Source organism: Juglans microcarpa x Juglans regia, chromosome 4D (genome assembly GCF_004785595.1).
Source record: "Juglans microcarpa x Juglans regia isolate MS1-56 chromosome 4D, Jm3101_v1.0, whole genome shotgun sequence".
In the NCBI taxonomy this organism is placed as follows: Eukaryota; Viridiplantae; Streptophyta; class Magnoliopsida; order Fagales; family Juglandaceae; genus Juglans; species Juglans microcarpa x Juglans regia.
In genome coordinates, this window is record NC_054600.1 from 29170633 (window position 1) to 29185438 (window position 14806).

A 14806-nucleotide genomic window follows, 5' to 3' on the forward strand; every position below is an offset into this window, starting at 1 on the left:
GTGCTTTTACCTCACAATTGTCTTGTATGGAGATTCCTAACACTGTGCAGGATGCTCTGAAAGTTCCTGAGTGGAAGGAGGCTGTCTTTGAGGAGATGAAAGCTCTTGAAAAAAATGGCACGTGGGAGTTAGTTGATCTACCAAGAGGAAGAACAACTGTAGGGAGCAAATGGGTGTTTACAGTCAAGTATAAATCTGATGGCTCTCTAGAGCGGTATAAAGCTCAATTGGTTGCCAAGGGATTTACTCAGACCTATGGCATTGATTACGTAGAGACATTCGCCCCAGTCGCAAAGCTAAACACTATAAGAGTTCTTTTGTCACTTGCGGCTAATCATGACTGGCCTCTGCAACAGTTGGACGTAAAAAATGCATTTCTTAATGGAAATCTGGAGGAAGAAGTGTACATGGATGCACCTCCAAGATTTGGTGAAAAGTTTGGCACAAAGGTGTGTAAACTAAAGAAGTCCTTATATGGGTTAAAACAGTCACCAAGGGCCTGGTTTGAGAAATTCACTCAATTTGTTAAAAGTCAGGGGTATACTCAAGGGCAAGGTGATCATACGATGCTTACAAGACATTCACAGGATGGGAAAATAGCAATACTGATTGTGTATGTAGACGATATAATTCTCACTGGAGATGATGTACGTGAGATGAATCGATTGTAGACTTCCCTCTCATCAACATTTGAGATCAAGGACTTAGGTTCTCTGAGGTATTTCCTTGGAATGGAGGTTGCTAGGTCGAAGGGATTGTTGTCTCCCAACAGAAGTATGTCCTTGACCTCCTTAAGGAAACTGGAATGAGCAGTTGTAGGCCAGTAGACACTCCAATTGATCCAAATCAGAAACTTGGAGATGACAAGGAAGGTGATCCAGTGAAAACGACTCGATACCAAAAGTTGGTGGGAAAGTTAATTTACTTATCACATACACGGCCCAATATCGCTTTTGCTATGAGTTTGGTAAGTCAGTTTATGCACTCACCCAACGAGAAACATCTTGAAGCAGTTTATCGAATTCTCATATACTTGAAAAGTACACCAGGCAAGGGTTTACTCTTCCAGAAAACCACACAGCAGAACATAGAGGCATACACTGATGCAGATTGGGCAGACTCAGTTATTGACAGGACATCCACATCATGGTACTATACTTATGTCTGGGGAAATATGGTCACATGGCGAAGCAAGAAACAGAATGTGGTTGCAAGGAGCAGTGCCGAGGCAAAATATACGGCTATGGCTAATGGAGTTTGTGAGATGCTATGGCTAAAGAGAATTCTTGAAGAGCTACAGATACCGGTGAACATGCCAATGAAGTTGTATTGTGACAACAAAGCTGCCATGAGTATTGCTCAAAATCCAGTACAACATGATCGCACTAAGCATGTAGAGATTGACAGATACTTCATAAAGGAGAAGATTGATAGTGGCGTTGTTTGCATGACTTTTGTTCCTACTAAACAAATACTCGATATCTTCACCAAAGGACTTTTCAGACCTAGTTTTGAGCTCTTTGTAAACAAGTTGGGCATGATAGATATCTAAACTCCAACTTGAGAGGGGGTGTCAGATTTCTAGGAGATAAATTAGGAAGTTCATTCAAGGCAAAGATTATAGACAAGCCCACAAGTAGATATCAATTTTCTGATAGCCCACTGTCATGTGATGTTTTTGCTTTTGATTAGAATCATTCTCCCTTTAATAACATGAAAGCACCACAATCCAACTATAGTCCAATTGTAAAGGAGTATAGATTGTTTGATTGATGTATTTCAACAGAACTAAATACATCCCAAAATGATGATTGGTAAGATGTAGAAAATGGAAAAAGAGCAACTTGTATAATCAAGAACTTAATAACAACAATAACCACAATACTTTACTAAATTGGCCCTAAAATGTTAAAACACTGTTTCGACAAGCAATGAAAATCAAAGCTGCTCATGAAATCCACTTTATCTATCTAATATGGAGAGCAGATAATGACAGGAAAAGATACATTCTATCTTTTTTAGGGGTCTCACTGCATATAATGCATTTAAATTCTAACTAAATTAAATATGATCAGATAAGTCCTACAAATGAGATACTTGAACAATCCTAGTAATAACTTTTAGTTTATAATAAAATTTCCTAAATGGTGTTAAACTTGCCAAATGTCCTTCCTGCAGTTTGTGAAACCTTATGGAGAAACATATATCCTTCTATATACTCAAAAGTTCTTATCATGGAGAAGGGGAGAGACAGGTATTAATCAACAAGCTTATATAAGTATGTGAAAGAGAATTTCACATCCATGTCTTCTTCAATCGTGCAGAGAATAAACAAATAAATCGATAAAGTATGATAAAAATAATTTACGGACTACATGAAAGATAAGGTGAAAAGTGAAGCATATACCTATTGTTAGATCAAATGCCTAATGTGCATATGGCTGAGGAAGTTTATAAAAATTAGTTGTTTCTTCATGTATCCTTTATGTAAATTAACCTATATAATCTCCACTCATCAGAGAGTTCACTTATGGTCCAAATTCGTTCTCTGGCTTTCTTCAGCATCACACCAATAGTTTTAATTCCTATTCTACTGCAAGCCAATTTAGTGAGAGAGAGAGAGAGAGAGGTGATAAACCACAAAGAAAAAAGATAATTATTTTCATGAGAGACTAGTTTAAATTAATAAATCCCAATGCTTCTAATTTTGTATCCTCTCTCTCCGACTGGGGGGGGGGGGGGGGGTTGATAAACCACAGGAAAAAAAAAAAAAAAAAGATAATTAGTTTTATGTGAGACTAGTGTAAGTTAATCAATTGATTCAATTCCAATGTTTTTTAGGTAAGGATAAAGATTTATATGTTAATACCCTCTCTCTCCAGCTAATAGTATTCCATATATAAATATGTGATTCTTAATCATTCTATAACATCTTGTTACACATTCAGTCAGATGTTTAAACAAGAGACACTAGTATCAATACATCCCCTCCCCACCCTCTCTTTCTAAGGTTTTTTAAGTGAGGATAGAAAATTCTCAAGGCTCACGATTCATCTAATAGTACCAATTACTATCTTCTGGTAGAAAGACCTCCATTGTCTACCAAACAAGGAAAAAAATCCCACAATTTTTTAGTAATTAGCTAATATATAAGTAGATCTCGGCACACCTTTCTCATCAATAAATAATCGTTTTATTATAGCAGAAGAAAATAAAAATTGCATGTAAAAGCGTGTATGAGAAATCATGAGAGCAAGATCCAAATAAATTAAAGACACAATTCATCTAATGGTATACATTACTATCTTCTGGTAGAAAGAACTATATTTTCTCCCAAAAGAAAAGGATAATTCCATGAAATTTCTGAGTAATTGTCTAAAGCGGTTTAAATTAGCAAATCTTGCACATAAAGTTTCTCTTCCCATGGTCGGTAACACCCCGCTCCCCACAGTTAAGAAAGATGTTATTTTTTTTTAGAAAATCACCGGAGCCGGAGTGCTACTACTGAACCTGACTTAAAAATATATTTGTTTTTTTTTTTATTCTAAAGAAAGCGCCAAATACAAAGATTCCTTATAATAAATAGAGTCATTTTGTATTAATATACTGAAATCATAAATGAGTGCGCGCGAATGCATTTATTAAAATTTCTAAAAATCCGTGCCATAAAAATCATAATTTAAAATTTCTGCACATGATCTAGGCCATTGTCATGCCTCCTTAGACTAAGTCTCGTCCTGCAGCTCTACCTTCATAAATATTCTGACCTGGGGTGGTTTAAAAATATAAAACAACTAAAATGAGTCAATGACTCAGTAAGAAACCCATCATAACGTAAACATACTTAACATAAGATTTTTCATACGTATGTTATGACATGGATGACTTATTTTGGCTTATCTTACTTATTACATTGGCCTACACACTTAACGGTGTGTGCAAGGCTGTGCACCGGCCCCACATCCCACAGTCGCAAGGAGAGCCACTAATAGTATTCTAGCATACTATGGTGGACCATGCTTAGCTCTGTTGCTTGCACATCTACCCATAAATCACATTGGTACCATGCATCTAAATGGTCATCTGATTAACTGTTCTAAACTTACCTTACACTTGATCTTATGAAAGCTTATAAGTCTTATGCAACATGAGATGCATGATACATACATAACTATAATATGCGGAATAAAACATGACGAATGACTTTATCATGACATGCATGGTACATAACATTGGCTTCCGAAGAACTGGCTTTAATAATAATATATATATAACTAGCTAATGTATACTAATCATAATTTATAATCAAGCTACCTACCTCATAGCGTTAATCCAATATTTCAGGCATGAAATCGATCAAGCGAACTAGAAGGAGAGAAAACGTGGGATGTTGTGAGAGGAATGAGGCAGTCGGCTATTGGCGTGGTGAACGTGGGACGCGCATGGTGCTGGACTGGGTATCTTGGGTTTGGCTGTTGCACTTATGGAAGTTTATGGTTTTTTTCAAATAACACATGGAAGGGGAATATTTATAGAGAGATTTGGGAGAGGGTGCTAACAAGTTTGAGTTAGACTCAATTAATACATGTAGTAACACTAATCTGCTGAACACTCAGTCGTGATCATCTAAGAAAAGAGTTTGAATTTAAAAACATGATCTAACAGTTCATTCAATGTAGGATTCGGCAGTGACTGAGACTGCGTAGGAAACTTCAATCAGTAATATTTTAAATTGAAATAAATTTCTAATGACCGATCTTTAAATTCTAAAAGGAGTCTAACTCGTTCAATAATAAATGAGATTTAACCTAGTTATTAAGTTTAATTAAAACTCCTAATCAACCTTAATAATTTATCGCTTGTGGGCTTATCCAATATGGCCCATTAAATATAATTTAGGCCCAATAAAAATTATCAATATTCCGACCTTAAAATTATTGGGCTGGGTCGTTACATGGTCAAGACTCTTCTTTTAAACCAATACTTAATACTATTTACCCCTAAAGTGATAAGAAAGTGAGCACCTCCAGCCTGTTCTCCTAAACGCTCAATAGAATTTGTGGTGTCACAAAGGTAGCTATCCCCAACACTTCCCCCACTCAATGCTTATAATTTAATGATGCACTAAAAACATTTTCAAATCATCTTTTGTTTTAGCACTGTATGTTTTATGAAGAATACATAGGCCAGCAAGCAAAGAAGAAACAAGGATGCTGCAAAAAACAGTTGATTAACAGACTTACGACATGCTTTTAACAGTGCATTGCAGCAAGATGCAGGAATCGGAGAAGATGGCAACTCCCGGAGCACATACTGGATATTGCAGGGAAGACAAAAAAAAATAAAAATAAAAAATAAAAAGAGCTTAGTTTAGTTGTATACTGTAACGTACATGACAATTCATTTTCCTGTGACTATAAGAGATACCTTGACACAATCAGCAACAACATGTGGATCCTCCTCTGGTGAAAACTCCATTTTTCCTAAATAAAGCAAAAACCATTCAGAGATGAAGTAATATTCAACCAAAAATCAAAATGAATCTCAAGTGTGAAACTACCATGCAACTATGATTTCTTCAATTCTAATACACTGCCGGCAAGATTTTATTAGATTTTCTCTTTTCATTCATTTTCTCCTTGTCATGACTATTGCAGATTTTTATATAACTACCTTTATATCCACTGAAATTGTTACGTCTTGGATTGGTTAAGTCCCACATTGGGTGGGTGAATTACGATAAAGGTGCATGAGTCCCAAGTCCAACATGGTTCTTTACAAGGTGAAATTGAGATTATAATGATTCCAAGGAATTCTAACTGTAACTTTAACTAGTTCTTTTGGAATATAGTGCAGACAACCGCTTTTCTTAGTTCATTTCAAATGGCATCAACATAAATAAAATTTGGCTCCACATGTTTCAACGTAAATGGAGATTTTTCAACAAAGTTTCTTTCAGTTATGTTGAGCCATTTACATTGAAACATAAATGTATTTGTTACACTTATCTTGTCTACATTGCAGCAAAACCAGTACACCTTCGCCCCCCCTGCCCAAACAAAATCATGCATTATGCAGCAATACCAAAACAGATTTGTACTCCTGCCATTATCATGAGCAACTTATTTTAGAAGTGCAAAGACAAACTACTATTTAAGAAAGGGACACAAGCACCAAATCACAAGACACATTCACCTCCATGAATGTCCACAAAAAGTATCAACGTTAATCCAAAAGTCTAAGTTTAAGAGACTACAGAAATTGAAGAGATCTGGTAGGGACAGAGAGGAAGGAAGGAGTGAAACAGTAGTGATGTTGATGCAAAGGAGGCCGTGTTATATCGAATCTGTAAAACTGGTGGTTTTCTGTGACAACCACTAACTCAGCAGGCCTCAAATCGAAGATGGAAGGCTTGTGTTTCAGAATCCAAATCAACCCGGTCGGAGCTTTCTGGTTTGACCGCTTTTTGGAAAGAATCACCGACAGCGTGGCCATGGATCTCAGGAAAATGGCTGGTGTAGGACCCCAGAAAAAAATGAAATTTGAACCAGAAGCTTGAAAAAGGGAGAAATAAGACAAGAAAAAAGAAAGAAGGGACTGAGTCCACAGTCTAAAGAAGAAGATGGAGCATGAGGAAAAAGAAAAGTCAAAGAGAGAAAACAAGGAGAAAGGAGAAGAGAAAAGAGGCCAGTAGGAAAGAGACGAAGCTAGGGAAAAAGTGAGAGGAAGAGAAAATCAGTCTAAACAATATATTCCATTCCAAAATATATATTTCCATTGGAGTACAAAGAGCCCTTAAATAGACTAAGGAATGCCATAATTCAATTATGACTTTGTAGCAAGGAGAAAGAAAAAAGGAAAAGAGGCCAGTAGGAAAGAGAGACGAAGATAGGGGAAAAGTGAGAGGAAGAAGAAAGGGGAAGAAGAGAGAAAAGAGCCCTTAAATAGACTAAGGAATGCCAGAATTCAATTATGACTTTGTAGCAAGGAGAAAGAAGAAGAGGAAAGAGGCCAGTAGGAAAGAGAGACGAAGCTAAGGGAAAAGTGAGAGGAAGAAGAAAGGGGAAGAAGAGAGAAAAGTGGGGGAGAGGAAGAGAAAATCAGTCTCAAAAATATATTCCATTCCAAAATATATATCTCCATTGGAGTACAAAGAGCTCTTAAATAGACTAAGGAATGCCATAATTCAATTATGACTTTGTTTCAAATGAAATTCTAAACAAATAAAATTCCTCATCATTACTCTCTGACTGGATAATCCTAATTGGGACTCTAAAATTTAAAATGACAAACTTTTCTAAAATAAAAGATAAAGCCAAGCATTCAACTAAATAAACTAAAACTCTATTTTTATTCATTTATCCCACATCAGGATGGAAGATGGGGAAGGTGATGCGTTTTGGTGATTATGGGAGATGAAAGAGAGAAAAAAGGGTGCAGTCTTCGTTAACTTTGCAGTGCAAGTCATTTCCTTCCGCTTTGAGTGAATTTTTCACTGACCAACATTTTTCAGTCACACCAAACATAGAAAACTGTAGCAAATACTTTCAGACAATTATGTATGTTGAAACAAATGGATCCTTAGTTACTGTCCAATTCACATCCCTTGGGGTAGCCAATGGCCAATTCGCCTGCCTGGAATATGCACTATGCATCCCAAAAGGGTAACAGGTACTCATGATCTAAAGTTGAAAAATACCTTTCATGCAAGACATAATGACCAAAAATCAAATCTACACAGCTGGATTTAGTTATGAACATAAGACGAAAGTTAGTCAAGTACTCATACATACAAACAGGCCCACCTTGCTCATATTCCCAAACTCGACGTTCAACGTCATCAACATATGCGGCTTGTCGCAAGATCCCTTCTACTTTGACCCCTGTTAATGCTTTGATTAAATTCACATAAACAAGTAACAAACAAACATGTATGCCTGTTGAAGAGTCCTACAAACTTACAACAGCTAGTTAACAACAGACCCAAAAGTGAGAGCTTTAACTTAAGAAACTAGTAGGAGTAAATGTGGCAGATGAAAATATAGTATGCTGCAATGCTTGTTAAATCTTGCAAGCCATTGTTGGTTAAATGACAAAAAAATAGCTTCACTTTTCTGAAGTCAAATCATATATGCATGGTTTCTGCACGAGACTTCTAGGAGTAAGACGAAATTATTTAGAAGCTAAGTGATAGTATACTTATATAGTGAAACAAGATGCAGTCCTGACAAGTTTTTTGGTGACCAATACAGTCCTCACATAGATTATAACCTGCCCAAAGATGTCTTTGGTACTTATACAACATTCAAGAATATTCATACATTGCAAAAAGTTGTATACAATTATCAACAATTTTTATAATGGTATGAAAATGAAATATTCATTAGAAAGTAATTTACTTGAATTCACACAAAGTACCACCGAAATAATATCCAGAAAAATAAAGAAAAATTCCAGACCCACCATACTCTTCTATAAACCTAAGGGATTTTTCCAAAAAAGATGGAGTTCCATCAACATCTTCCAAAGCAAGCAAAATGGGCCTTCCAACAACTGAAGATTTGACAGATTGTCTATCCTTCACTACAAAGAAATAAAGCAAATATCAATTATCTTGATAAATTTATTAGTGAATAAAAGAAAGTAAGATATCCAAGTTCCAAGTTCAAAACAGTAAGCCCTGTCAATTAACGAACAATGTCTTAGATACCAGACATGAATGTCTTCAAGAACTTTCATGCTCAATAAATCAACCAATGGAAAACATTACTGAAACAAAGTAAACAAAATCAAATAGAGAACTATTAAGATGAGGAAAATAGCCTAAGAAAATAACATAATTTAGACATACTTAACTACAACCAGAATTTCAAGGATAATAAACAGATTTTCCTATATTTATCTCTTCCTATCATGTTGTCAAATTAATCTCAAAAATCTCAGCCTAACTATTGGAGACCACATAGACATAAAAAACTTAACAACACTACCTTCTCAAAGAGAAAGCAGTCCATAAGTACAAAAACATAAGCATAAAGTTAAGCATACATTGGCCAAAAGAATTAACAACTGAATCAGTCTGGTCATTCCTGAACATACCGTTTTGCCCCATCACATGAGCGGCACTTGGTGCTTGAGCCAAAGCATTCTCAAGCGCAGCCTTCCACTCATATAAATCATCCAATGTTTCAGCCTGATGAAAAAGCCATATGTCAGGCATACCTCAGGAGCAGATAGCATACCTCAAGTAACATGACTGAGTTACTCAAATGATCATTTGATCCACAATGCACCAAGCTATCTCTGAGATGCTCAACAATGCACAATGCACCAAACTGAAAAACCATTGAAGTAAGGGAAGCCTTTTGGCAAGAAGATATATATAAAAGAGAACCCTGCAGGGGAAGAACCTTAAGCGTGAAAGTTCTTCCATCACGACCATCAGGAAACAGCACAGTCAGGAGTTTTTTATCTGCTTTGGCCTCCACACTAAAGCAATGAAATGAAGTGTGGCAAAGGTTATTAATGTTTTCCATTTCTGTAATGGTAGCAATCAGGAGAAGGGAGCCAGAAAACTGAATAGAATAAAACTATAAATTATTTAAGAAAGAAAACAACCTGCCTGAATTGTTGAGGTCAATACCACCAAGAGTCAAATTCACTTCACTCCCCTTTTGAGGGACACCATTCTGAGAAGTAGAAAAATAGAAATTGAAGCCCATTAAGACCTTAATGAAGTACAATTGTTGACCACCCATATACATTGACCATTTTATTCAGCTACTGCTTTATACTCCTCACTTCGTATAAAACTTAGGCTTAAAGTTAAGGAATTCAGTTTTCCTGCGATGATTCCCCTCTAAATCAAACACCAAGGAGATATGAAACACCAAGTCATAGTATCGAACATATATATTTATCGTTATTATATTTAAAGTTGATTTTTTTAGCAGTTATTTTGCATTTTTCATCCTACAACAGAAAGGGTATTTGAAATCATTGCTATGAAGTGCATGGAAAAAGCCTCATGCTCGAAACATGGAAAAAGCCTCATGCTCGAAAACCCCTTCATGGCTATAGATCATATTTTTGTGTTATATGGTGTACCATACCAAAATAAGTTTCTTTTTTTACTCCTTAAAACTATAGTGAAAAGATAATTGCTGTGCCCACAAAGAAGGGAAAGAAGATTGCCAGTACAGTTTCTAACTAACAGGTGTCCAATTAGGTAGATCATCTGAAAGAAGACAGTCGGACCACAGCAACATGGAATGATACCAAGAGGGAGAGAGAAAAGGGTAGGGAAAGGTGACAATATAAAATGGTGCTCATCCATCTCTGGCACCAACTTGTTGCTTTCGAGTAGAATCTAACTCCATTCCTTCCAACACAATAAAAATGTCCCATTCATTCAATGAACACAGAGTAATTAAGTTAACTAATCAGGAGAAAGGATTTTGGTTTGCGTGTAGATTATTAGTCTGCTAAATTTGTGGTTTCTCAAGTTCAGCAGCCTATACAACTATGGGCTAAAACTATCGCAGACCAAAACCACCAATTTATCTCAGTCAATTCATTCTAAAACTTATCACTTTAAATGTCTTAAGCCATCACTTACAGTTGTATTCATTCATAAACAATTAAAACCGGCTTCTCTTCTTATGCTCAATATAGTCTAGCTGATTAAGGTTCTGTACAACAGGACATCCATAGGAGCCAGCCAATCAATAGTCTCATCATAAGCAACAAGAACAGAAACATATTCCTCACCATGCGAGGACAAAATATAAACTCCTTGGCTTGTGGGTCAAAGTTCTGGAAGTAGACATGTTTACTCCCCATTAAAGTTTCAATAGATTCGAGACACTACGAGCTTGTACAAGGAAAGGAGATAAAGTTTGCAACTAGATACTTCTGGTTTAAAGTGCAAATGGTGAAAATAAATGATCATCGTGGTATGTAAGTACTAGCTTCAAGGATGTTAGACTTTAGAAAAGGAAACCATATAGTGCCTGGTCATTTTAATTATTTCCTTTATAATCATTCATACCCACCAAAGGTGTAACCTAGTAGTCAGAAGGCAAGCTTGAGATGAGCTACGGACTCGGACATCCTGGATTAGGTTCCACACTAAAAGTTCCTCGGATTGTCTAATATATGGCTTTTGCAAGTGGCGTTGTGTATCAGGGGTTTGCTCCCCAGGATGAGCTAAAAGGCCTTGTCTTGGTGAGTTTCATGTCATCAATAAAATGATTTCATTTTCTTAAGATAAGTACTGACACAGATTTCACGAGATTGCATAGTACAGCTAACCAACAACTACTTACCGGATCACTTCTGAAGAAAACAAGGGAGTTGCATGTTAAAATAAACCACCTTTTCTTCCAAGATGTCCATCCAATTCCTTCATAAAAGAAACTATATGATTATATCTTCACATAAGTACAAAATCCTTAAAACAATACTGCTTTTGAGTTAGAACACTGAAGTTATATGTACATGAAATTATGAAACAAGTGTCACGTAACATAATTGAACTGCCATGATAGGTGTTTATCATTTGAAAGAATGAAAAAAAAAAAAAAAAAAAAAAAAAAGAGGGTGTAATGAGTTCAGGCAAAATCCGTATCATCACTTGACTAAGATGAGCAAGAGCATTGAACACTCTGTGAAATTATGGGGAAAACAATTGTGTGCAGTAAAAGTAAATCAGCATGGAAATAACATAAACAAAGAGTTGCACTTTGCAGGAAACTTATATAGTTACATATACTAGTATCTGAGTAGCATATGTGTGCAACAGACAAATTGTAACTACCTTGCCACAAAAAGAAGTTCTTAGTAAATATCCACCACCCCCCCCCCCCCCCCCCCCCCCCCGGGGACAAAAAAAGAATAAAAAAATGGAAGAGAATGAAGCAAGGAAAGGCAACATACAGCTGCTGGTTCTTAAAAACCACAATCAGCAATCATGAGTCTAAAACCTTAGAAAAATCCGTTATACGAACACCTAATGTGTTCATGATCCCTGTCTTGCCAGTTGTTAATTGAGTATAATCATGTGTAAACCAATAAAGTAAAACACACCTTTGGATGATATTAAAAGTGGCCCGCTCTTGAAAACCTGCAAGACAGTTTACTTCAGAACACGTAAGTTTCAGCCTTCAGGGCTTCTGACAAACTATCCATGATAAAAAAAAATGCTATTAACCAGGGAAATAAACAGAAGAATCTCTGAAGTAAAATTTTTTAATGCCAACCTACCATGTTAAACTAAAAATCCAAAAAACAAAATGTTCATCCTCTTGTGTCTCTGTTAACCATGACCAGCAAGAATGTCTCGAATGCTTCAGTTAGATGCACTAGAAAGCTAAACCTGAAGCTTCTTGCATGTATAAAGAGTTATCTCAAATGGATTTTGATACAAAATCTTCACCCCATAGGAACGTTGGGACATATAATACAACCAGGGACAAGCAAATCACTATCTGGGACCAAAACGTAAGAGGCCCATAGTCATAGATTATGATGGTGGTAAATTATGATGATATTTACATTTTACCAATGTGCTCGTAGCGGACAAGAAAAAAAGCAAGAATACATAAAAAAATGCGAACATATTGAAAAGCAATATTCAATGGCAGAATCTAGTGGTTAGAAAGAACAAAAAAAATAAGTTCTGATCACTACCGTATTGCCACCGTGAGAGCTCAGATGATCGGGCGGGCCAGGGGGTGGAGGAGGAATGCCGCCATCTCCCTGTGATACAAAATACGAAGACATTTTTAGGGCGAAATTCCTTATACATATGCACCCCTATCACATTCATGCATAATCACAGAATTCATTCAAATTCTATGTGCGCGTATTCACGACTTAATATCCCTCGCCTATGCAGAATCGTAACGTCTATGCGTGAAATTCAATGCATTCGTCTCAAAAATGGAAAAGATGTTTGATATCTACGAGTGGCATTGTAAAGAAATCGAAGCATAGGTACCTGAGACGATTCCGCGTTTCGCGTAGTCATCCTCTGATCCCAAATCACAGAATCATCTCCCAGAACATCAGCATTTTAGATCAAACACCCCCTGCAGACCCCATATCGATCGAACTCATAACGCAATTCAACAATCAAGCAAAGCATCCATTCAATAACACGTTTATATTTAACAACAAAACCTTCGTGAGTAATGAAAGAAACGCAGCAACCGAAATCAGAAAATTCTCGTAAAAAGAGAATTTGCAAATCTTTTTTTCTACTCGGAAACGTGCATTGCATTTGCGAATCTACCTTCAAATAATACCATAAAATAAACAAATAGACTATGTTGACTTGATAAATTATAACGAAACAGAGCGTGTTCGGCTGTGAGGAGAAATGGAAGGAAAGGAAGCGAAAAAGTGAAACCGACTCTCCTCTCTCTCTCTCTCTCTCTCCGTTGAGACAGAACTGTTCTCAAATGGAAACCCGGGGTGATCCAGAAAACTCCATTGAGAGCGGGCCCTCTTTATCTGCGTCAGTTGTACACGTCACCCCGTATCCGCAGTCTTACGCTCCTAAACGAACGTGTGCGTTGGAGGGAAAAACCGTGGAGGACCATTCTTGGTAATCTAAAGCAGACATCTCAAAAGGTGGCTCGCATCTACAGTGATGGATCCATCGGCCAGTGAGGACTGTATATGATTGTACCGTCGCCACAAGGAGAGAAAGTTCCATGAGCCTACGTCACATATGGTTTTATTGTCCGGTAAAGGCGGTAACAGTTGACGTAAATAATTTTCTTTCTTGGTTTCTCTCTCCTAGGCAGTGATTGAAAGTGCAATAGCTCCCAAACGGTCAAATTACCTACCAAACTAGGATGGGGCCTACTTTTGACGCGGGACCATCTCATTCAAATGAGATCAAGTTCCCAAAGTGGCCGGGATCGGAGGATTTCAACTTTCAGAACATATTTGTATGAAAAAAAAATTTCATTATCTATTTTTTTTTATCTTATGTAACATTAGATGAAGTTTATAAATAAAATATAATAATAAATTTCAATTATCTAATGTCATGTCATGAAATGATATAAAGATGATAAAAATTAAGATAATGAGCAACATTACTCTATTTATAATTTTGGGGAGTGTGCAAGCGCAATATAATTTTAAAAAAGAAAATGTTGTTTTGACATCTCATTTTGACATTTTATATATATATATATATATATATATTACTTAATAGTTAAGGAAGTAATTATTAATGTATTGATATTTTTTATATTTTTAAAAAATGATAAAAAAATGTAAATAAATAAATTGAAAAAAAAATAAGAAGATGAACTTGTGCTAGGTGACACGCCCAGTGGTCAATGTTGGGCTGCAGCCTAGCACTACTGTTTTTAAAAAAGTGAATAAATACATTATTCACATAAAAAGCATAAAAAAATTAATTTTTTAATAATATATTTAACTTTTTTTCAAAATGATTGTACAGCATATGCGCACTTCAAGACTATATTTAGCACTATTCTAATTATAATATAATTCATATCTCTATAATGTTAATGTTATTCCCTCTTATACATATAAATATAAATCTATATATATATATATTAAATGAACAATGCTATGGTGACTACCAAATGTACACACTAATACAAATGAGTTTTTTTATTTTTCTTTTTTAAGCATTTTTTAAACATCCTTAACCATTAAGAAAAATCAATAAAAAAATATATAAATTCATTAATAATCACTTTCTTAACTATTAAAAAAAATTATATTATATATATATATGAGTAGGCATATTTGGTGAGCA

At 35.8% G+C, this 14806-nt stretch overlaps 1 protein-coding gene across 4 annotated transcripts in view; it reads right to left on the bottom strand.

Moving 5' to 3' along the window:
* LOC121259634 (rho GTPase-activating protein REN1-like) overlaps positions 1-13584 on the bottom strand; it is a 32292-nt gene extending 18708 nt beyond the window's left edge. Inside the window, exons 1-12 of one of the 4 annotated variants that reach the window (XM_041161273.1) lie at positions 13182-13584; positions 13001-13091; positions 12691-12759; positions 12088-12124; positions 11328-11404; positions 9619-9689; positions 9411-9489; positions 9049-9193; positions 8464-8583; positions 7806-7883; positions 5428-5483; positions 5244-5313 (exon numbers count right to left, since the gene is read on the bottom strand). In XM_041161273.1, the coding sequence (XP_041017207.1) occupies positions 5244-5313; positions 5428-5483; positions 7806-7883; positions 8464-8583; positions 9049-9193; positions 9411-9489; positions 9619-9689; positions 11328-11404; positions 12088-12124; positions 12691-12759; positions 13001-13030 (832 nt within the window). In that variant the 5' untranslated portion in view covers positions 13031-13091; positions 13182-13584. Of the gene's footprint in view, positions 1-5243; positions 5314-5427; positions 5484-7805; positions 7884-8463; positions 8584-9048; positions 9194-9410; positions 9490-9618; positions 9690-11327; positions 11405-12087; positions 12125-12264; positions 12489-12690; positions 12760-13000 lie in introns of all 4 variants that reach the window. The other 3 variants (XM_041161276.1, XM_041161272.1, XM_041161274.1) reach the window with 3 other exon arrangements.
* Between the last annotated feature and the right edge of the window lie 1222 nt (positions 13585-14806).